Source organism: Heptranchias perlo, chromosome 28 (assembly GCF_035084215.1).
Source record: "Heptranchias perlo isolate sHepPer1 chromosome 28, sHepPer1.hap1, whole genome shotgun sequence".
Classification (NCBI taxonomy): Eukaryota; Metazoa; Chordata; class Chondrichthyes; order Hexanchiformes; family Hexanchidae; genus Heptranchias; species Heptranchias perlo.
The window spans coordinates 41453034-41476941 of record NC_090352.1 but is presented as its reverse complement, the minus strand read 5'-3'; the positions used below and the strand labels follow the sequence as shown (position 1 = coordinate 41476941).

Sequence of the window (23908 nt, the reverse complement as noted above, 5' to 3'; positions counted from 1 at the left end):
TCGGTGGGTAGGGAATGGAGTTTGTGGCGGAGTAGTCTTCCCAGTGTTTAATTGGAGGAAACTGTGGCTCCTCCAGGACTGGATGTCGGACCAGCAGTCCGACAACATAGAGGCAGCGGAGGAATCGAGAGAGGTGGTGATGAGGTAGAGTTGGGTGTTGTCAGCATACACGTGGAACCTGACATCATATCTTCGCCAAGAGGTAGCATATAGATGAGGAATAGCAAGGGGCCAAGGATAGATCCTTGGGGGACTCCAGAGATAACGGTGCGGGGGCTGGAAGAGAAACCATTGCTGGCGATTCTCTGGCCACGATTTGATAGGTAAGAGCGGAACCAAGCGAGGGCAGTCCTACTCAGTTGGACCACGGAGGAGAGGCGTTGGAGGAGGAAGGTGTGGTCAACCATGTCAATGGTTGCAGAAAGGATGAGGAGGGATAGTTTACCATGGTCATTGACACAGATGGTGGTTGGTTTATTGATATTGTATAATTTCTCCCATATTCATTGCCATATATTCATATAGAATAATCTCCTTTACATTAATATCCCCATCTTAATATAGTACAATCTCCCTTACATTAATCTCCCTATATCAATGTTATAATCTCTCTTATATTAATTTCCCTTTTAATCTCCCTCGTGAGTATAAGAATAGTAAGATAAGACTGGTAATGCATGGCTGGAGAAATGGTGCAGGAGGGAGGGCTTCAGATTCCCGGGGCATTGGGACTAGTTCTGGGGCAGGAGGGATCTGTTTAAGATGGACGCATTGGACCTCAACAGAGCTGGGACCAATGTCCTCACAGGGAGGTTAACTATCACAGCGGGCCAGGGTTTAAATTAATTTGGCAGGGGGATGGACACCGAGATGAAACATTAGAGAGGAGAAACAAGGTGCACAGAGGACTGGGAGGGACAAACAGCACTCAAGTAAAGAAGAGTTCATAAATAGGAGGCATCAGACAGGGGGCAAATGCGAGACAATCTAAGATAAGTTTAGAATGCATGTGCGCAAACGCACACAGCGTGGTAAATAAGGTTGGTGAGCTGCAGGCTCAAGTCGCCAAATGGGACTATGATATAGTGGCAGTAACAGAGACCCAACTCAAAGAGGAGGAGGATTGGGTACTTAATATTCCTGGCTACAAGGTATTCAGGAAAGATAGGGAGCGAAAGAAAGGGGGGTGGGGGGTGGTGGTGGCAGTATTGATCAAAGAAACTGTTACAGCACTGGAAAAGGATGATGTAGTTGACGGGTCAAAGGCAAAATCTATTGGGTTAGAATTAGGGAACAATAGAGGAGCTATTACGCTACTCGGTGTATACTATAGGGCACCAAATAGTGGGAAGGAGATAAAGGAGCAAATTTGCAGGTAAATTACAGAAAGATGCAAGAACTATAGAGTAGCGATAAAGGGGGACTTCAAGTATCCCAATATTGACTGGGACAGTAACAGTGTAAAGGGCAAAGAGGGGGAGGAATACCTGAAATGTGTTCAAGAGAACTTTCTGGTACAGTGTGTTTTCAGCCCAACGAGGAAGGAAGCAGTGCTGGATCCAGTTCTGGGGAATGAAGTGGGGCAGGTGGAGCATGTTTCAGAGTGGGAGCATTTGGTTGAACAGTGATCATTATATCATTAGGTTTAGAATAGTTATGGAAAAGGACAAGGAACAATCAAATGTGAAAATGCTCAACTGGAGGAGGACTAATTTCAGTGAGTTAAAAAAGGATCTTGCCCAGGTGGATTGGAATCAAAAATTGGTCGGCAAAACAGTAATTGAACAATGGGAGGCCTTCAAGTAGGAGTTGGTTCGGGTACAGAGTAGACACGTTCCTATGAGGGGGACAGGAAGGGCATCCAAAGCTAGAGCTCCCTGGATGACTAAAGATATAGAGATTAAAATGAAACTGAAAAAGGAGGCTTATGACAAGTGTAAGGTTCATAATACAGTAGAGAATCAGGCTGAATACAGAAAGTACAGAGGAGACCTAAAAACAGGAATAAGAGGGGCAAAGAGAGAGTATGAGAATAGATTAGTGGCTAACATAAAAGGGAACTCAAAAGTCTTTTATAAACATATAAATAGGAAAAGGGTAGTCAAAGGAAGGGTGGGACAAAAAAGGAGATCTTCTTAGAATCATAGAAAATTTACGGCACAGGAGTAGGCCATTCAGCCCATCTTGTCCGCGCCGGCCGAAAATGAGCCACTCAGCCTAATCCCACTTTCCAGAACTTGGACCATAGCCTTGTAGATCACGGCACTTCAGGTGGACATCCAGGTACTTTTTATATGAGTTGAGGGTTTCTGCCTCTACCACCCTTTCAGGCAGTGAGTTCCAGACCCCTATCACCCTCTGGGTGAAAGATTATTTCCTCGGCTCCCCTCTAATCCTTCTACCAATCACTTTAAATCTATGCCCCCTGGTTATTGACCACTCTACTAAGGGAAATAGGTCCTTCCTAACCACTCTATCTAGGCCCCTTATAATTTTGAGCACCTCAATTAAATCACCCCTTAGCCTCCTCTGTTCCAAAGAGAACAGCCCCAGCCTATCCAACCTTTCCGCATAGCTAAAATTCTCCAGTCCTGGTAACATTGTCCTAAACCTCCACTGTACCCTCTCTAGTGCAATTACATCCTTCCTGTAATGTGGTGACCAGAACTGTACACAGTACTCAAGCTGTGGCCTAACTAGTGTTTCATTCAGTTCCAGCATAACCCTCCTGCTCTTATATTCTATGCCTCGGCTAATAAAGGAAAGTATTCCACATGCCTTCTTAACTACCTTCTCTACCGATCCTGCTACCTTCAGGGATCTGTGGACATGGACTCCAAGGTCCCTCTCTTCCTCTACACCTCTCAGTATCCTCCCATTTATTGTGTATTCCCTTGCCTCGTTTGCCCTCCCCAAATGCATTACCTCACACTTCTCCGGATTGAATTCCATTTGCCACTTTTCTGCCCACCTGACCAGTCCATTGATATCTTCCTGCAGTCTACGGCTTTCCTCCTCACTATCAACCACACAGCCAATTTCTGTATCATCTGCAAACTTCTTAATCATGCCCCCTACATTTAAGTCCAAAACATTAATAAATACCACAAAAAATAAAGGACCTAGTTCTGAGCCCTGCGGAACCCCACTGGAAACAGCCTTCCAGTCACAAAAACACCCATCGACTGTTACCCTTTCCTTCCTGCCACTGAGCCAATTTTGGATCCAATTTGCCACATTCCCTTGGATCCCATGGGCCTCTACTTTTTTGACCAGTCTGCCATGTGGGACCTTGTCAAAAGCCTTGCTAAAATCCATGTAGTCTACATCAAATGCACTACCCTCATCGACCCTCCTTGTTAACTCCTCAAAAAATTCAATCAAGTTAGTCTTGGGGAGGCAGAGGGCATGGCTGCTGAGGTACTAAATGAATACTTCACATCCGTCTTCACGAGAGAAGAGGATGCTGCCACTGTAGCTGCAAAGGAGGAGGTAGCAGCAATATTGGATAGGATAAAAATAGATTAAGGAGGAGGTACTTAAAAGATTGGCAGTACTCAAAAGTAGAAAAGTCACCCGGTCCAGATTGGATGCATCCGAGGTTACTAAGGGAAGTAAGGGTGGAAATTGCAGAGGCTCTGGCCACAATCTTCTAATCCTCCCTAGATATGGGGACGGTGCCGAAGGATTGTAAATGTTACACCCCCATTTAAAAAAGGGGAGAGGGATAAACCCGGCAATTACAGGCCAGTGAACCTAACGTTGATGGTGGGGAAACTTTTAGTGAAAATAATGTGGGACAAATTTAATTGGCACTTCGAAAAGTATGGGCTAATAAATGAAAGTCAGCACAGATTTGTTAAAGAAAAATTGTGTTTGACTAACTTGATTGAGTTATTTCATGACGTAACAGAGAGGGTTAATGACGGTAACACAGTTGATGTTGTGTATATGGACTTTCAAAAGGCATTTGGTAAAGTACCACATAATAGACATGTTAGCAAAATTAAAGCCCACGGATTAAAGGGACAGTGGCAATGTGGATACAAAATTAGCTAAAGGACAGAAAGCAGAGAGTAATGGTGAATTGTTGTTTTTCAGACTGAAGGAAAGTATACAGTGGTGTTCCCCAGTGGTCAGTATTAGGACCATTGCTCTTTTTGATATATATTAATGGCCTGGACTTAGGTATAAAGGGTATAATTTAAAAGTTTGCAGATGACACAAAATTTGGAAATGTAGTAAACAATGTGGAGGATAGTAACAGAATTCAGGAGGACACAGACAAACTGGTGAAATGGGCAGACACATAAGAAATAGGAACAGGAGGAGGCCACATGGCCCCTGAGCCTGCTCCGCCATTCAATCAGATCATGGCTGATCTTCGACCTCAACTCCACTTTCCTGCCTTATCCCCATATCCCTTGATTCCCCTAGAGTCCAGAAATCTGTCTATCTCAGACTTGAATATATTCAACAACTCAGCATCCACAGCCCTCTGGGGTAGAGAATTCCATAGATTCACAACCCTCTGAGTGAAGAAATTCCTCCTCACCTCAGTCTTAAATGGCCGACCCCTTATCCTGCGACAATGCCCCCTAGTTCTAGCCTCTTTTGGGAAACAACCTCTCAGCCCCCAGCGGCCAAGCCCCCTCATAATCGTATACGTTTCAATTAGATCACTTCTCATTCTTCTAAACTCCAGAGAGTACAGGCCCATTCTACTCAACCTCGCCTCAAAGGACAACTCTCTCATCCCAGGAATTAATCTAGTGAACCTTCGCTGCACTGCCTCCAAGGCAAGTATATCCTTCCTTAGATAAGGTGACCAAAACTGTACACATGGCAGATGAAATTAAACCAGAGAAGTGTGAAGTGGTACATTTTGGTAGGAAGAACGAGGAGAGGCAATATAAACTGAATTGTATATGGCAGTGCAGGTACAGAGAGACCTAGGGGTGCACATACACAAATCTTTGAAGGTGACAGGATAAGTTGACAAGGCTGTTGACATAGCATTTGGGATCCTGGGCTTTATTAATAGAGGCATGGAGTACAAAAGCAAGGAACTTATGCTAAACCTTTATAAAATATAAGGAATCTTACAACACCAGGTTATAGTCCAACAATTTTATTTTAAAATCACAAGCTTTTGGAGATTATCCCCTTCGTCAGGTGAAGGGGATAATCTCCGAAAGCTTGTGATTTTAAAATAAAATTGTTGGACTATAACCTGGTGTTGTAAGATTCCTGACATTTGTCCACCCCAGTCCATCACCGGCATCTCCACATCATTTATAAAATATGACTTAGGTAGGGCGAGGGAAGAGCTTCTGCTAAGGGAGTCTGAGCAATTAGGGGCTAAATTAAAAAGCAGAACCTCAAAGGTAATAATCTCTGGATTATTACCTGAGCCACGAGCAAATTGGCATAGGGTAAATAAGATTAGAGAGTTAAATTTGTGGCTGAAAGATTGGTGTGGGAGAAATGGGTTTCGATTCACGGGGCACTGGCATCAGCACTGGAGAAAGTGGGAGCTGTACCGTTGGGACGGGCTTCATCTGAACCGTGCTGGGGCCAGTGTTCTGGCGAATTGTGTAACTAGGGCGGTAGAGAGGGCTTTAAACTAATTAGTGGGGGCGAGGGATCAAGTAAGGGAAGAAGTGATAAATTAAAGAAAGAAGACAAGGCAAGAGAGCAAGGCAGCAATAAGGGAAATGATAATCAGAGAGTGGCAGGAAGGGACAGAGCATGCAAACTTAAGAGCACGCTAGCAGATAAGGCTAGAGGTTGCAAAAATAGTAAAAAGACAGCACTAAAGGCTTTGTATCTGAATGCGCGTAGCATTTGTAACAAAATGGATGAATTGACAGCTCCAATAGAAATAAATCTGAAAGCCATTACAGAGACATGGCTGCAAGATGACAAAGGCTGGAACCTGAATATTCAAGGGTACTTGACATTTTGGAAGGACAGAAAGCTAGGAAAAGGTGGAGGGGTAGCTCCGTTAATTAAGGGTGATGTGGTATAATAGAGAAATGACCTTAGTTCTAAAGACCAAGATGTAGAATCAGTTTGGGTAGCGAGAAGTCACTTCTGGGAGTAGTTTATAGGTCCCCCAACAGTAAACACACTGTAGGGCATGGTATACAGGAAGAAATAATGGGGGCTTGTGAGAAAGGAACAGTGATAATCATGGGTGATTTTAATCTACATATAGATTGGAAGAATCCGATTGGCAAAGGTAGCGTGGAAGATGATTTCATTGAGTGATTTCGGGACAGTTTCTTAGAGCAGCACGTTCCAGAGCCAACCAGTGAGCGGGCTATTCTAGATCTGGTAATGTGTATCGAGACAGGATTAATTAATGACCTCATTGTAAAGGAGCCTCGAGGTAGCAGTGATCACAGTATGATTGAATTTCGTATTCAGTTTGAGGGAGGGAAGACTAAGTCAAAGACAAGTAAGAGCATAAGACCATAACCACAGCAATGTGGTTGATTCTTAATCGCCCTCTGAAATGGCCTAGCAAGCCACTCAGTTGTACAATCTTGCTACAGAAAGTCACAATAAGGATAAAACTGGACAGACCACCCGGCATCGGACCATTAGGCACCAGACACGACAAAGGCAAACCAAGCCCAGTCGACCCTGCAAAGTCTTCCTCACTAACATCTGGGGACTTGTGCCAAAATTGGGACAGCTGTCCCACAGACTAGTCAAGCAACAGCCTGACATAGCCATACTCACAGAATCATACCTTTCAGCCAACGTCCCAGACTCTTCCATCACCATCCCTGGGTATGTCCTGTCCCACCGGTAGGACAGACCCACCAGAGGAGGCGGTACAGTGATATACAGTCAGGAGGGAGTGGCCCGAGGAGTCCTCAACATTGACTCCGGACCCCATGAAATCTCATGGCATCAGGTCAAACATAGGCAAGGTAACCTCCTGCTGATTACCACCTACCGCCCTCCCTCAGCTGATGAATCAGTCCTCTTCCTTGTTGAACACCACTTGGAGGAAGCACTGAGGGTAGCAAGAGCACAAAATGTACTCTGGGTGGGGGACTTCAACGTCCATCACCAAGCGTGGCTCGGGAGCACCACTACTGACCGAGCTGGCCGAGTCCTGAAGGACATAGCTGCCAGACTGGGCCTGTGGCAGGTGGTGAGCGAACCAACACGAGGGAAAAACCTAATTGACCTCATCCTCTCCAATCTACCTGTTGCAGATGCATCTGTCCATGACAGTATTGGTAGGAATGACCACCGCACAGTCCTCATGGAGACGAAGTCCCGTCTTTGCACTGAGGACACATGTTGTGTGACACTATCACCGTGCTAAATGGGATAGATTCAGAACAGATCTAGCAGCTCAAAACTGGGCATCCATGAGGCGCTGTGGGCCATCAGCAGCAGCAGAATTGTATTCCATCATAATCTGTAACCTCATGGCCCGGCATATTCCACACTCTACCATTACCAACAAGCCAGGGGATCAACCCTGGTTCAATGAGGAGTGTAGAAGAGCATGCCAGGAGCAGCACCAGGTGTACCTAAAAATGAGGTGCCAACCTGGTGAAGCGACAACACAGGACGACATGCATGCTAAACAGCAGAAGCAACATGCTATAGACAGAGCTAAGCGATTCCACAACCAATGGATCAGATCAAAGCTCTGCAGTCCTGCCACATCCAGTCGTGAATGGTGGTGCACAATTCAATAACTAACGGGAGGAGGAGGCTCTGTAAACAGCCCCATCCTCGATGATGGCGGAGTCCAGCACGTAAGTGCGAAAGGCAAGGCTGAAGCGTTTGCAACCATCTTCAGCCCGATATCCCCACCATCACAGAAGCCAGTCTTCAGCCAATTCGATTCACTCCACGTGATATCAAGAAACGGCTGAGTGCACTGGATACAGCAAAGGCTATGGGCCCCAACAACATCTTGGCTGTTGTGCTGAAGACTTGTACTCCAGAACGAGCTGCGCCTCTAGCCAAACTGTTCCAGTACAGCTACAACACTGGCATCTACCCGACAATGTGGAAAATTGCCCAGGTATGTCCTGTCCACAAAAGGCAGGACAAATCCAATCCGGCCAATTACTGGCCCATCAGTCTACTCTCAATCATCAGCAAAGTGATGGAAGGTGTCATCGACAGTGCTATCAAGCGGCACTTACTCACCAATAACCTGCTTACCGATGCCCAGTTTGGCTTCCGCCAGGACCACTTGGCTCCAGACCTCATTACAGCCTTGGTCCAAACATGGACAAAAGAGCTGAATTCCAGAGGTGAGGTGAGAGTGACTGCCCTTGACATCAAGGCAGCATTTGACTGAGTGTGGCACCAAGGAGCTCTCGTAAAATTGAAGTCAATGGGAATCAGGGGGAAATCTCTCCAGTGGCTGGAGTCATACCTAGCACAAAGGAAGATGGTAGTGGTTGTTGGAGGCAAATCATCTCAGCCCCATGAAATTGCTGCAGGAGTTCCTCAAGGCAGTGTCCTAGGCCCAACCATCTTCAGCTGCTTCATCAATGACCTTCCCTCCATCATAAGGTCAGAAATGGGGATGTTCGCTGCTGATTGAACACTGTTCAGTTCCATTTGCAACCCCTCAGATAATGAAGCAGCCTGTGCCCACATGCAGCAAGACCTGGACAACATCTAGGATTAGGCTGATAAGTGGCAAGTAACATTTGCGCCAGACAAGTGCCAGGCAATGACCATCTCCAACAAGAGAGTGTCTAACCACCTCCCCTTGACATTTAACGGCATTACCATCGCCGAATCCCCCACCAACAACATCCTGGGGGTCACCATTGACCAGAAACTTAACTGGACCAGCCACATAAATACTGTGGCTACGAGAGCAGGTCAGAAGCTGGGTATTCTGTGGCGAGTGACTCACTTCCAGACTCCCCAAAGCCTTACCACCATCTACAAGGCACAGGTCAGGAGTGTGATGGGATACTCTCCACTTGCCTGGATGCGTGCAGCTCCAACAACACTCAAGAAGCTTGACACCATCCCGGACAAAGCAGCCCGCTTGATTGGCACCACATCCACCACCTTAAACATTCACTCCCTTCACCACCGGCGCACCGTGGCTGCAGTGTGTACCATCCACAGGATGCACTGCAGCAACTCGCCAAGGCTTCTTCGACAGCACCTCCCAAACCCGCGACCTCTACCACCTGGAAGGACAAGGGCAGCAGGCACATGGGAACAACACCCTCTGCACGTTCCCCTCCAAGTCACACACCATCCCGACTTGGAAACATATCGCTGTTCCTTCATCGTCGCTGGGTCAAAATCCTGGAACTCCCCACCTAACAGCATTGTGGGAGAACCTTCACCACATGGACTGCAGCGGTTCAAGGCGGCGGCTCACCACCACCTTCTCAAGGGCAATTAGGGTTGGGCAATAAATGCTGGCCTTGCCAGCGACGCCCACATCCCATGAACGAATAAAAAAAAAGAGATAGGAGCAGGAGTAGGCCATTCGGCCCCTCGAGCTTGCTCCGCCATTTAATGAGATCATGGCTGATCTGATTTTTACCTCAACTCCACTTTCGCACCTTTTCCCCATATCCTTTGACTCCCTTGCTGATCAAAAATTTGTCTAACTCAGCCTTGAATGCATTCAATGACTCAGCCTCCACAGCTTTTTGAGGTAAAGAGTTCCAAAGATTGACGACCCTCTGGGAGAAGAAATTCCTCCTCATTTCCGTTTTAAACGAGCGACCCCTTATTCTGAGACTACGCCCCCTCGTTTTAGATTTCCCCATGAGGGGTAACATCCTCTCAGCATCTACACTATCGAGTCCCCTCAGAATCTTGTATGTTTCAATAAGATGTCCTCTCATTCTTCTAAACTCCAATGAGTACAGACCCAACCTGTTCTATCTTTCCTCATAAAACAACCCTTCCATACCCGGAATCAACCTAGTGAACTTCTCTGAACTGCCTTCAATGCAAGTACGTCCTTCCTTAAATAAGGGCACCAGAACTGTACGTAGGACTCCAGGTGTGGTCTCACCGGCACCCTGTGCAGTAGTAGCATGACTCCTCTGCTTTTACACTCCATCCCCCTAGAAATAAAGGCTAATATTCCATTGGCCTTCCGGATTACCTGCTGCACCTGTATGCTGACATTTTGTGTTTCATGTACGAGGACACCCAGATCCCTCTGTACCGCCGCATTTTGTAGTATTCCTCATTCAAATAATAGTTGGCTTTTTTATTTTTCCTCCCAAAGTGGATGACTTCATATTTTCCCACATTATATTCCATCTGCCAAATTTTTGCCCATTCGCTTAACCTGTCAATATCCCTTTGCAGACACTTTTGTGTCCTAATCACAACTTGCTTTTCCACCTATCTTTGCATCAGCAGCAAATTTGGCCACAAGACACTCTGTTCCTACATCCAAGTCATTGATATATATTGTAAATAGTTGAGGTCCCAGCACTGATCCCTGCGGCACCCCGCTAGTTATTTTATCCCGACTCTTTGTTTTCTGTTGGTTAGCCAATCCTCTATCCATGCCACTATATTACCCCCAACACCATGAGCTCTTATCTTGTGCAGTAATCTTTTATGTGCACCATATTGAATGCCTTTTGGAAATCCAAATATCCTGCATCCATTGGTTCCCCTTTATCCACCCTGCCCGTTACTTCCTCAAAGAACTCTAATAAATTTGTCAGATATGATTTCCCTTCATAAATCCATGTTGACTCTCCTTGATTGTATTACGAGCCTCAAAATGTCGTGCTACTACTTCCTTAATAATGGATTCTAGCATTTTCCCAATGACAGATGTTAGGCTAACTGGTCTATAGTTAGCTGCTTTCTGTCTCATTCCCTTCTTGAATAGGGGTGTTACGTTTGCGGTTTTCCAATCTGCTGGGACCTTTCCAGAATCTAGTGAATTCTGGAAGATTACAACCAATGCATCCACTACCTGGTCTACATGGACTTTAGCAAAGCCTTTGACAAGGTACCGCATGGTAGGTTGTTACATAAGGTTAAATCTCACGGGATCCAAGGTGAGGTAGCCAATTGGATACAAAATTGGATTGACGACAGAAGACAGAGGGTGGTTGTAGAGGGTTGTTTTTCAAACTGGAGGCCTGTGACCAGCGGTGTGCCTCAGGGATCGGTGCTGGGTCCGCTGTTATTTGTTATTTATATTAATGATTTGGATGAGAATTTAGGAGGAATGGTTAGTAAGTTTGCAGATGACACCAAGATTGGTGGCATTGTGGACAGTGAAGAAGGTTATCTGGGATTGCAACGGGATCTTGATAAATTGGGCCAGTGGGCCGATGAATGGCAGATGGAGTTTAATTTAGATAAATGTGAGGTGATGCATTTTGGTAGATCGAATCGGGCCAGGACCTACTCCGTTAATGGTAGGGCGTTGGGGAGAGTTATAGAACAAAGAGATCTAGGAGTACAGGTTCATAGCTCCTTGAAAGTGGAGTCACAGGTGGATAGGGTGGTGAAGAAGGCATTCAGCATGCTTGGTTTCATTGGTCAGAACATTAAATACAGGAGTTGGGATGTCTTGTTGAAGTTGTACAAGACATTAGTAAGGCCACACTTGGAATACTGTGTACAGTTCTGGTCACCCTATTATAGAAAGGATATTATTAAACTAAAAAGAGTGCAGAAAAGATTTACTAGGATGCTACCGGGACTTGATGGTTTGACTTATAGGGAGAGGTTAGATCGACTGGGACTTTTTTCCCTGGAGAGTAGGAGGTTTAGGGGTGATCTTATAGAAGTCTATAAAATAATGAGGGGCATAGATAAGGTAGATAGTCAAAATCTTTTCCCAAAGGTAGGGGAGTTTATAACGAGGGGATTTAAGGTGAGAGGGGAGAGATACAAAAGGGTCCAGAGGGGCAATTTTTTCACTCAAAGGGTGGTGAGTGTCTGGAACGAGTTGCCAGAGGCAGTAGTAGAGGCGGGTACAATTTTGTCTTTTAAAAAGCATTTGGACAGTTACATGGGTAAGATGGGTATAGAGGGATATGGGCCAAGTGCAGGCAATTGGGACTAGCTTAGTGGTATAAACTGGGCGACATGAACATGTTGGGCCGAAGGGCGTGTTTCCATGTTGTAAACTTCTATGATTCTATGATTCTACCTCTGTAGCCACTTCCTTTAGGACTCTCGGATGCAAGTCAGCAGGTCCAGGGGACTTGTCAGCCTTTAGCCCCATTAGTTTACCTAGCGTTTTCAACTTAAATAAGGGCAATTATGAGGGCATGAAGACAGAGCTGGCTAAAGTGAACTGGGAAATTAGGTTAAGGGATAGGTCAGTAGAGATGCAGTGGCAGACATTTAATAAGATATTTCATAACACTCAGCAAAGATACATTCCAGTGAGAAAGAAAGACTCTAGGGGAAGGACGTGCTATCCGTGGCCAACTAAGGAAATTAAAGATAGTATCAAATTGAAAGAAAAAGCATACAATTCTGCGAAGATCAGTGGCAGGTCAGAAGATTGGACAGAATATAAAAAACAAAAAGAATGACTAAAAGAATAATAAGAATAATAAATTAGAGTACGAGAGAAAGCTAGCTAGAAATATAAAAACAGACAGTAAGAGTTTCTACAGGTATTTTAAAAGGAAAAGAGTAAGTAAAGTGAGTGTTGGTCCTCCAGAGAGTGAGTCTGGGGAATTAATAATGGAGAATAAAGAAATGGCAGATGAATTGAACAGATATTTTGCGTCCGTCTTCACTGTAGAGGATACAAATAATATGCCAGAAATAATTGTGAATCAAAGAGGTGAAAAGGAAGGAGAAACTTAAAACATTTACAATCACCAGGGAAAGGGTTCTGAAAAAAATTAGAACTAAAAGCTGACAAGTCCCCATGTCCTGACGGACTTCATCCTGGGGTCTTAAAAGAAGCGGCTGCAGAGATAGTAGAAGCATTGGTATTAATTTTCCAAAATTCCCTAGATTCTGGAAAGTAGCGAATGTAACTCCTCTATTCAAGAAAGGAGGGAGACGGAAAGCAGGAAACTACAGGCCAGTTAGCTTAACATCTGCCATTGGGAAAATGCTACAATCTATTATTAAGGAGGTTATAGCAGGGCACTTAGAAAATCTCAATGCAATCAGGCAGAGTCAACACGGCTTTGTGAAAGGGAAATCGTGTTTGACTAATTTATTAGAGTTCTTTGAGGAAGTAACAAGCAACGTGGATAAAGGGGATCCTGTGGATGTGGTGTACTTGGATTTCCAGAAGGCTTTTGACAAGGTGCCACATCAAAGGCTACTACACAAAATAAGAGCTCAGGGTGTAGGGGATAACATATTAGCATGGATAAAGGATTGGTTAGCTAACAGGAAACAGAATAGGCATAAATGGGTCATTTTCAGGTTGGCAAGATGTAACGAATGGAGTGCCACAGAGATCAGTGATTGGGCCTCAACTATTTACAATCTCTATCAATGACTTGGATGAAGGGACCGAATGTATGGTTGCTAAATTTGCTGATGACACAAAGGTAGGTAGGAAAGTAAGTTGTGAAAAGGACATAAGGAGTCTGCAAAGGGAAATAGATAGGTTAAGTGAGTGGGCAAAAATGTGGCAGATGGAGTATAATGTGGGAAAATGCGAACTTGTCCACTATGGCAGGAGGAATAGAAAAGCAGTATATTATTTAAATGGAGAGAGACTGCAGAACTCTGAGGTACAGAGGGATCTGGGCGTCCTAGTACACAGAACCATTAGAAAAGATACAACACAGAAGGGGGCCATTCAGCCCATCGTGTCCACGCCGGCTCGAAGAACAACCAGGTGCCCATTCTAATCCCACCTTCCAGCACCTGGTCCGTAGCTCTGCAGCTTACAGCACTTTAGGTGCAAGTCCAGATACTTTTTTTTTAAAGAGTTGAGGGTCCCTGCCTCTGCCACCAATTTGGGCAGCGAATTCCGTACACCCACCACCCTCTGGGTAAAAAAGTTTTTCCTCATGTCCCCTCTAATCCTTCCGCCAATCAGCTTAAAAATATGTCCTCTAGTTCTTGAACTCTCCGCTAGGGGAAACAGGTACTTCCTGTCTACTCTATCTGGGTCCCTCATAATTTTGTACACCTCAATCAAGTCTCCCCTCAGCCTCCTCTGCTCCAAGGAAAACAACCCCAGCCTATCCAATCTCTCCTCGTAGCTGCAATTTTCAAGCCCTGGCAACATTCTTGTAAATCTTCTCTGCACTCTCTCCAGAGCAATTACGTCCTTCCTGTAATGTGGTGACCAGAACTGGGCACAATACTCCAGCTGTGGCCTTACCAGCATTTTATATAGTTCCATCATTACATCCCTGCTTTTGTATTCTATACCTTGGCTAATAACGGAGAGCATTCCGTATGCCTTCTTCACAACCTTATCTACCTGTACTGCCACATTCAGGGACCTGTGCAGATGCACTCCAAGGTCTCTCACTTCCTCTACCCCTCTCAATATATTCCCGTTTACTGCGTATTCCCTTTTAATGTCTGCCTTCCCTAAGTGCATTACCTCACATTTCTCCGGGTTGAACTCCATTTGCCACTTTTCCACCCACTCCACCAACCCATTGGTATCTTCTTGGAGTCTACAGCTATCCTCTTCACTATCAACTACACGGCCAATTTTTGTGTCATCTGCAAATTTGCCAATCATGCCCCCCACATTCAAGTCCAAATCATTAATATATACCATAAACAGCAAGGGACCCAACACTGAGCCCTGTGGCACACCACTGGAAACAGAGTTCCATTCGCAAAGACATCCATCAACTTTTACCCTTTGTTTCCTGTTACTGAGCCAATTTTGGATCCAATTCGCCACATTTCCCTGTATCCCATGGGCTTTTACTTTTACCAGTCTGCCATGTGGGACCTTGTCAAATGCCTTACTAAAATCCATGTAGACAACATCCACTGCACTACCCTCATCAATCCTCCTTGTCACTTCCTCAGAGAATTCAATCAGATTTGTAAGGCATGACCTTCCCTGAACAAATCCATGCTGACTATCCCTGATTAAACCATGCCGCTCCAAGGGACAGTTTATTCTATCTCTCAGTATTGATTCTAATACTTTGCCCACCACCGAAGTAAGACTGATCGGCCTATAATTGTTCTGTCATTCCCTCGTACCCTTTTTAAACAATGATACTATGTTTGCAGTCTTCCAGTCCTCCGGTACCTCCCCTGTATCTAGTGAGGATTGGAAAATGATCCTCAGGGCATCCGCTATTTCCTCCCTGGCTTCCTTCAATAGCCTAGGAAACAATCTATCCGGCCCTGGTGACTTATCAACTTTCAAGGATTTCAGTCCCTCTTGTACGTCCTCTCTCATTATGTTTACCTTATCCAATATTTCACACCTCTCCTCTTTAACTACTACGTCTGGATCATCCCTTTCCTTTGCGAATATGGAGACAAAATATTAATTTAAAACCCTACCCACATCCTCTGCTTCGACACACAAGTTACCCTTATCATCCCTGATAGGTCCCACCTTTTCCTTAGCTATCCTCTTGTTCTTAATGTACTGATAAAACATCTTTGGGTTTTCTTTAATCTTACTAGCTAATATTTTTTCATGCCCTCTCTTTACTTTCCTTATTTCCTTTTTTATGCTATCCCTGTACTTTCTATGCTCCTCTAGGCTTTCTGCAGTATTTAGTTTTCTGTGACAGTCATAAGCTTTCTTTTTCTGCTTTATCTTGCCCCGTATACTTCTGGACAACCAGGGGGCTCTAAATTTGGCAGTGCCACCCTTTTTCTATGAGGGGACGTGTCTGCATTGTACCCATAGAATTTCACTTTTTAGTGCCTCCCACTGGCTTGCCACATGAATCACAAAAAGTTAGTATGCAGGTACAGCAAGTGATTAGGAAGGCAAATGGAATGTTGTCATTTATTGCAAGGGGACTGGAATATAAAAGTGGAGATGTTTTGCTACAGTTGTACAGGGCACTGGTGAGACCACATCTAGAAAACTGTGTGCAGTTTTGGTCTACTTATTTAAGAAAGGACCTTGCTTTGGAGGCGGTTCAGAAAAGGTTCACTCGACTGATTCCTGGGATGAGGGGGTTATCTTATGACGAAAGATTGGACAAGTTGGGTCTGTACACACTGGAGTTTAGAAGAATGAGAGGTGATCTTATTGAAACATATAAGATCCTGAGGGGACTAGAAGGGGTAGATGCTGAGAGAATGTTTCCCCTTGTGGGAGAGACTAGAACTAGGGGCCACAGTCTAAAAATAAGGGGTCTCCCATTTAAGACGGAGATGAGGAGAATTTTTTTTTCTCAGAGAGTCGTGAGTCTGTGGAACTCCCTTCCCCAGAGAGCGGTGGAGGCAGGGTCATTAAATATTTTTAAGGCAGAGTTAAATAGATTCCTGATTAACAAGGGAGACAAAGGTTATAGTAGGTAGACGGGAAAGTAGGGTTGCGGTCACAATCAGATTAGCCATGATCTTATCAAATGGCAGAACAGGCTCGAAGGGCCGAATGGGCTACTCCTGCTCTTAATTCGTATGTTCGTGTGTAACACTGGCTAGGCCTCAGCTGGAGTGTTATATTCAATTCTGGGCACCACACTTTCGGAAGGATGTCAAGGCCTTAGAAAAGATGCAGAAGAGATTTACTAGAATGGTGCCAGGGATGAGGGACTTCAGTTATGTTGAGAGACTGGAGAAGCTGGAGTTGTTCTCCCGAGAAGAGATAAGGTTAAGGGGAGATTTGATAGAAGTGTTCAAAATCATGAACAGTTTTGATACAGTAAATAAGGAAAAACTTTTTCCAGTGGCAGAAGGGTCGGTAACCAGAGGACACAGATTTAAGGTGATCGGCAAAAGAGCCAGAGGCGACGTGAGGAAACATTTTATCATGCAGCGAGCTGTAATGATCTGGAATGCACAGCGTGAAAGGGTGGTGGAAGCAGATTCAATAGTAACTTTCAAAAGGGAACTGGATAAATACTTGAAGGGTAAAAATTTACAGGGCTATGGGGAAAGAGCAGGAGGAGGGGGGGGCAGGAGGAGGGGGGGGGCAGGAGGAGGGGGGGGCAGGAGGAGGGGGGGCAGGAGGAGGGGGGGCAGGAGGAGGGGGGGCAGGAGGAGGGGGGGGCAGAAGGAGGGGGGGGGCAGGAGGAGGGGGGGGCAGGAGGAGGGGGGGCGGGAGGAGGGGGGGCAGGAGGAGGGGGGGCAGGAGGAGGGGGGGCAGGAGGAGGGGGGTAAGGAGGAGGGGGGTAAGGAGGAGGGGGGTAAGGAGGAGGGGGGCAGGAGGAGGGGGGCAGGAGGAGGGGGGGCAGGAGGAGGGGGGGCAGGAGGAGGGGGGGGCAGGAGTGGGTGGAAGATGAGGGGGGGAAGATGAGGGGGGGAAGATGAGGGGGGGAAGATGAGGGGGGGGAGCTGAGGGGGGGAGATGAGGGGGTGGAAGATGAGGGGGGGAAAGATGAGGGGGGGAAAGATGAGGGGGGAAAGATGAGGGGGGAAGATGAGGGGGGAAAGATGAGGGGGGAAAGATGGGGGGGGAAAGATGGGGGGGGAAAGATGGGGGGGGAAAGATGGGGGGGGAAAGATGGGGGGGGAAAGATGGGGGGGGGAAAGATGGGGGGGGAAAGATGGGGGGGGGAAAGATGGGGGGGGGAAGATGAGGGGGGGGAAGATGAGGGGGGGGAAGATGAGGGAGGGGGAAGAGACGATGGGAGGGGGAAGAGACGATGGGAGGGAGACTCAGAAGTTGGCGGGTTGGAGCCGGCTTCCGAACCCGAACGGGATTTCCGCAATTTTCGGAGCTCCCCAGCCCCCAACGCACCCGCAATTGCCCACTAAAATTGAGCCCATAGTGTTTCTTATGGGTGAGAGTGGGAAATGTCCTTTAGCTTGGAAAGCTGAGAAAATAAAGAGTTGCTACAAGTACTCTGGCTGCTGAAACACTGGGTCTTGTTGACGCAGTGGATATAGGGGATTTTATTTGGCAAATATTTTGAGTGATATCCTGTACAATGGGAGTACTGAAGATTGTCTACATAACATTCTATGGGTATACTATCATTCAGTGTGGGATAATGTACACTCTATGAAAAATGTGAGTGAGAAAAGATTATGATTGACCTTGCTGGCTTGAAACAAATGCTGGAGAGAAAGGAAATCTCTAAAATGAAACGGGTGGATTCAAGTCATCAATTGTCGGATTGTTTTACTAAAAGAAGTACATGTAAAAAGAAATTATTAGGGGTCCTGGAGAAGGGTCACCTCACAATGTGATGCTTTGAATAGTATGTTGTACAGTACGGAAGAATTTGATTGTTGAAATTTTTGTTTGTATTGTGTATATATAAAGTTTAATTTTATTTAAAGAGAGAGAAGGGAATCTGTTAATTGTATTCATATGATTTATATCAATTAATGTTAATTGTATTCAGGTAGTGCGTATCAATTGGGGACTCTTGTATCCATTTATATGACAGCTTATCTAGAGTGCGGGTTGGGTAATGTGGCTCTCTGTGAATAAAGATTTGGAAACAACTGAAGATCAGGCTCTAGTATTCTGTCCTTCAACACCTGGCTATCCAATTTATTACATAGTTAATGTGTGTTTGCTGTTGATTAAGGGTGCGTTGCTAGAACACTGGCGAATGGTGCCATGGGATCTTTAATATCCACCTGAACAGACAGATGGGATCTTGGCTTAACATCTCTTCAGAAAGATGGCACCTCTGACAATATAGCACTCCCTTGGCACTGCATTAAAGTATCAGCTTAGATTACGTACTCAAGTCTTGGTGAAGGTGTAGATGAATACCTAATGATTATAAATGGAAGACTACAACAAAAATAGCACTGCCTGTTTTGCAGGATCACTCCCATCTTACCTGCACAATGAGTGAATAGTTTACACAGATATCAGGTGAGATCCGCACAGAACCAGACTCAGAGTCAGGAGTACCATCATTCTTTCTAAACATCACTCTTTTATTCTTCTGCTTTGTATCCAGGTTGATGGTATAACTAGCAAAGGAATTCGTCAAATCTATAAAGTATGCAGAATAATATTATTAAAACATGTAACACTAAATGTCTAATTCTTCTAGTTACCTGTCCAATGCCACTTGATTCCACTGTTATTTTACACCCTTTTCTGATGTTCAATTGCAATTAAACCATCATTAATGTGGCACTGTTACACATGGCATCTTTTAAATCTTGTTCTCCTACAATATTTTAACTCTTATATCTTGGACCACTCTCATGTGTGAATGTAACTCTCCAAACCTTTGAGATTGTCTGCTTTGCCTTCAGTTCCAGGTAAGCTTTCAGTAACATACCCAGATAAATGAACAGCAAGTCCTGACTGGTCATTACTTTTAGGTACCAGATTATCTTATGGCTTCATAAGCTCTTCAGTCTTTGAAAGTGGCGGGGTTACCTCAGACCTTGGTTTGAGTTTAAAATATCACACAAATTTATTAAATAATCAACAGGTGAGTAATCTAACAGTGATATAATATAGTCTCAGCCTCAGAAACCCTTAGATATCTCTCTGAATAGATAAAATAATAGAAAGATCACAACTCCAAGAACTAATCTAATCTTTTATGAATGACTTAAATATTCACAGTATTCCTACTTGCTTCCAGGAGTTTCAAACAGTCAGTCCCCTCAGTCCCTTTCAGTTAGTCCTTTCAGTCCCGTTCAAAGAATCAGTGCCCTCAGTTCCTTTCAAACGGTCAGTCCTCTCAGTCCCTTTCAAACAGTGAATCCCTTGCCACATAGAATCATAGAAAGGTTACAGCTCGGAAGGAGGCCATTTGGCCCATCGAGTCCGAGACGGCTCTCTGCAAGAGCAATCCAGCTAGTCTCACTCCCTTGCCCTGTCCCTGTAGGCCTGCAATTTTTTTCCCTTCAAGTATGCGGTGTGCGGATATTACACAGTGTGCTGAGAGTTCGGTAAGTGTGGGAGTTTGGTGAAGTGGGGGAAGGAGGTGCTGCTTTGCCTTGCTTTTCCAAACTTTTCCTGCAGAGCGGTAGTGGACCTGAGAGTAGAAGACTGAGATTGTGGAATAAAAGCAGCAGCAGACCTGCACCAAGAGACAACTACTGTGCGACATCACAGGGACTTAACTCCTGGACCTAAGATAAATAAGAAGCAAAAAGTAATCCAAGTGGGACGTCACCAAGGAAGAGGTAAGTGATTGGCTGGTGAGTATTTTCCTGCTGAATTTGTCTAAGGTTAGAGTTTGTGGATTCTCTGGTCTCTGTTGTGTAGTAGGGGACTGCTGTTCAACAAGGGCCCTTGAGTATACCTTTTAATTGAAGTGAAATTGGTGGGATTCATTTAATTTGAATTAATTAGTTAAAGGGTAAGTCATGTCAGGACAGCCCAGCCCCGTGTTATGCTCTTCCTGCTCCATGTGGGAAATCAGGGACCCTTCCGGTGTCCCTGACGACCATGTGTGCGGGAAATGTATCCAGCTGCAGCTACTGACAAACCGCATTGCGGCACTGGAGCTGCGGATGGATTCATTAAGGAGCATTCGCGATGCTGAGAACGTCGTGGATAGCACGTTTAGTGAGATGGTCACACCGCAGGTAAAGGTTGTACAGGCAGGAAGTAATTGGGTGACCACCAGGCAGAGTAAGAGGAGCAGGCAGGCAGTGCAGGGGTCCCCTGTGGCCGTCCCCCTCTCAAACAAATATACTGCTTTGGATATTGTTGAGGGGGATGACTTATCAGGGGAAGGCAGCAGCAGCCAACTTCCTGGCACCAGGGGTAGCTCTGCTGCACAGGCTGGGAGGAAAAAGAGTGGAAGAACTATAGTGGTAGGGGATTCTATCGTAAGGGGAACAGACAGGCGTTTCTGTGGCCGTAAACGTGACTCCAGGATGGTTTGTTGCCTCCCTGGTGCCAGGGTCATGGATGTCACTGAGCGGCTACAGGGCATTCTCAAGGGAGAGGGTGAGCAGGCAGAGGTCGTGGTCCACATTGGGACCAACGACATAGGTAGGAAGGGAGATGAGGTCCTGCATCAAGAATTTAGGGAGCTGGGTAGCAGATTAAAGAGCAGGACCTCAAAGGTTGTAATCTCTGGATTACTCCCAGTGCCACGGGCTAGTGAGTATAGAAATAGGAGGATAGAACAGATGAATGCGTGGCTAAAGAGTTGGTGCAGGAGGGAGGGTTTCAGTTTCCTGGATCACTGGGCCTGCTTCTGGGGAAGGTGGGACTTGTACAAGTCGGACGGGTTGCACCTGAACCAGAGCGGGACAAATATCCTTGCGGGGAGGTTTGCTAGCACTGTTGGGGGGGGTTTAAACTAACTTGGCAGGGGGATGGGATACAGAGTGGAGCTACAATAGGGGGTGATGTGCAGCCAAATATAGAGAAAAAAACAAGTCAGCTTGGAAGACAGGGCAAATATGTGAGGGCAAGGCTGGATGGCATCTATTTTAATGCAAGGAGTCTTGCGAATAAGGTGGATGAACTGAAGGTGTTGATAAACACATGGGAGTATGATATTGTTGCTGTCAGAGAGACATGGTTGAGGGAGGGGCAAGACTGGCAGCTCAATATTCCGGGGTACAGAATCTTCAGGCGAGACAGAGGGGGAGGTATAAGAGGAGGGGGGGGTCGCAATATTAATTAAAGAATCAATTACTGCCATAAGGAGGGATGATATATTAGCAGGTTCTTCTAATGAGGCCATATGGGTGGAGCTTAAAAACAAAAAGGGGGCAAGCACTTTGATGGGAGTGTACTATAGGCTCCCAAACAGTCAGGGGGAGATAGAGGAACAGATATGTAGGCAAATCTCAGAAAAATGTGCAAATAATAGGGTAATAATAGTGGGGGATTTCAACTTCCCCAATATTAACTGGGATACTCAGAGTGTAAAAGGCTTAGAGGGTACAAAATTCTTAACGTGCATCCAGGAGAGCTTTTTGAGCCAGCATGTAGAAAGTCCTACAAGAGAGGGGGCGGTACTGGACCTAATTCTAGGGAATGTGGCCGGCCAAGTGGAAGAAGTGCTAGTAGGTGAGCACTTTGGTGACAGTGACCATAATTCGGTGAGATTTAAGGTGGTCATGGAAAAGGATAGGGAGGGGCCGGAAATAAAGGTTCTAAATTGGGGGAAGGCCGATTTTAATAGGATAAGGCAGGATCTGGCCAAAATGGACTGGGATCAGCTGCTTGTAGGAAAATCCGCATCGGAGCAATGGGAGTCTTTCAGAAGGGAGATTGAGACCATACAATGGCAACATGTTCCCGTAAAGGTCAAGGGTGGTTCCAAGAACTCCAGGGAACCTTGGATGTCAGGGGATATACGAGAATGGATTAGGAAAAAAAGGAGGGCTTTTGGCAGATACAAAAGGCTAAAGACGGAGGAAGCCCTAGAGGAGTACAAAAAGTGCAGGGGGATACTTAAAAAAGAAATTAGGAGATCAAGGAGGGGCCATGAAATAACACTGGCGAGCAAAATAAAGGAAAATCCTAAGATGTTTTATAAGTATATTAAGGGTAAGAGGATGACTAGGGAAAAAATAGGGCCCATTAGGGACAAAAATGGCAATCTGTGTGTGGAGCCGGCAGATGTAGGAGGGGTTCTAAATGAATTTTTTGCATCAGTTTTCACTATGGAGAAGGACGATGTCGACATAGAAATACGGCAGGGGGACTGTGATATACTCGAACATATTAACATCGAGCGGGAGGAGGTATTGGTGGTTTTAGCAGGCCTAAAAATGGATAAATCCCCAGGCCCGGACGAAATGTATCCCAGGCTACTGTGTGAGGCAAAGGAGGAGATTGCGGGGGCTCTGACACATATATTCAGAACCTCTCTGGCCACAGGGGATGTGCCAGAGGACTGGAGAACCGCTAATGTAGTACCATTATTCAAGAAGGGGAGTAGGGAAAAACCGGGGAACTACAGGCCAGTGAGCCTAACATCAGTGGTAGGAAAATTATTGGAAAAAATTCTGAAGGACAAAATTAGTCTCCACTTGGAGAAGCAAGGATTAATCAGGGATAGTCAACATGGCTTTGTCAAGGGAAGATCATGTCTGACTAATTTGATTGAATTTTTTGAGGGGGTGACTAGGCGTGTGGATAAGGGTAACGCAGTGGATGTGGTATACATGGATTTCAGTAAGGCCTTCGATAAAGTCCCCCACAGGAGACTGGTCAAGAAGGTACGAGCCCATGGAATCCAGGGTGCCTTGGCACTTTGGATACAAAACTGGCTTAGTGGCAGAAGGCAGAGGGTGATGGTCGAAGGTTGTTTTTGTGACTGGAAGCCTGTGGCCAGTGGGGTACCACAGGGATCGGTGCTGGGTCCCTTGCTGTTTGTGGTCTACATTAATGACTTGGATATGAATGTAAAAGGTATGATCAGTAAGTTCGCTGATGATACAAAGATTGGTAGGGTGGTAAATAGCGAGGAGGATAGCCTCAGTCTGCAGGACGATATAGATGGGTTGGTCAGATGGGCGGAACAGTGGCAAATGGAATTTAACCCGGAAAAGTGCGAGGTGATGCACTTTGGAGGGACTAACAAGGCAAGGGAATACACAATGAATGGGAGGACCCTAGGCAAGACAGAGGGTCAGAGGGATCTTGGTGTGCAAGTTCACAGATCCCTGAAGGCGGCGGAACAGGTAGATAAGGTGGTAAAGAAGGCATATGGGATACTTGCCTTTATTAGCCGAGGCATAGAATATAAGAGCAAGGAGGTTATGATGGAGCTGTATAAAACACTGGTTAGGCCACAGCTGGAGTACTGTGTGCAGTTCTGGTCGCCACACTACAGGAAGGATGTGATCGCTTTGGAGAGGGTGCAGAGGAGATTCACCAGGATGTTACCAGGGCTGGAGCGCT

The 23908-nt window shown here is 45.6% G+C and overlaps 1 protein-coding gene across 1 annotated transcript in view; it reads right to left on the bottom strand.

Annotated features, from left to right (window-relative positions):
* The window catches only part of LOC137299218 (integrin alpha-E-like), a 223693-nt gene that overhangs the window by 78885 nt on the left and 120900 nt on the right, over window positions 1–23908 (bottom strand). Inside the window, exon 19 of the mRNA XM_067967881.1 lies at window positions 18906–19063. Within this exon, the coding sequence (XP_067823982.1) occupies window positions 18906–19063 (158 nt within the window). The remainder of the gene's footprint in view (window positions 1–18905; window positions 19064–23908) is intronic.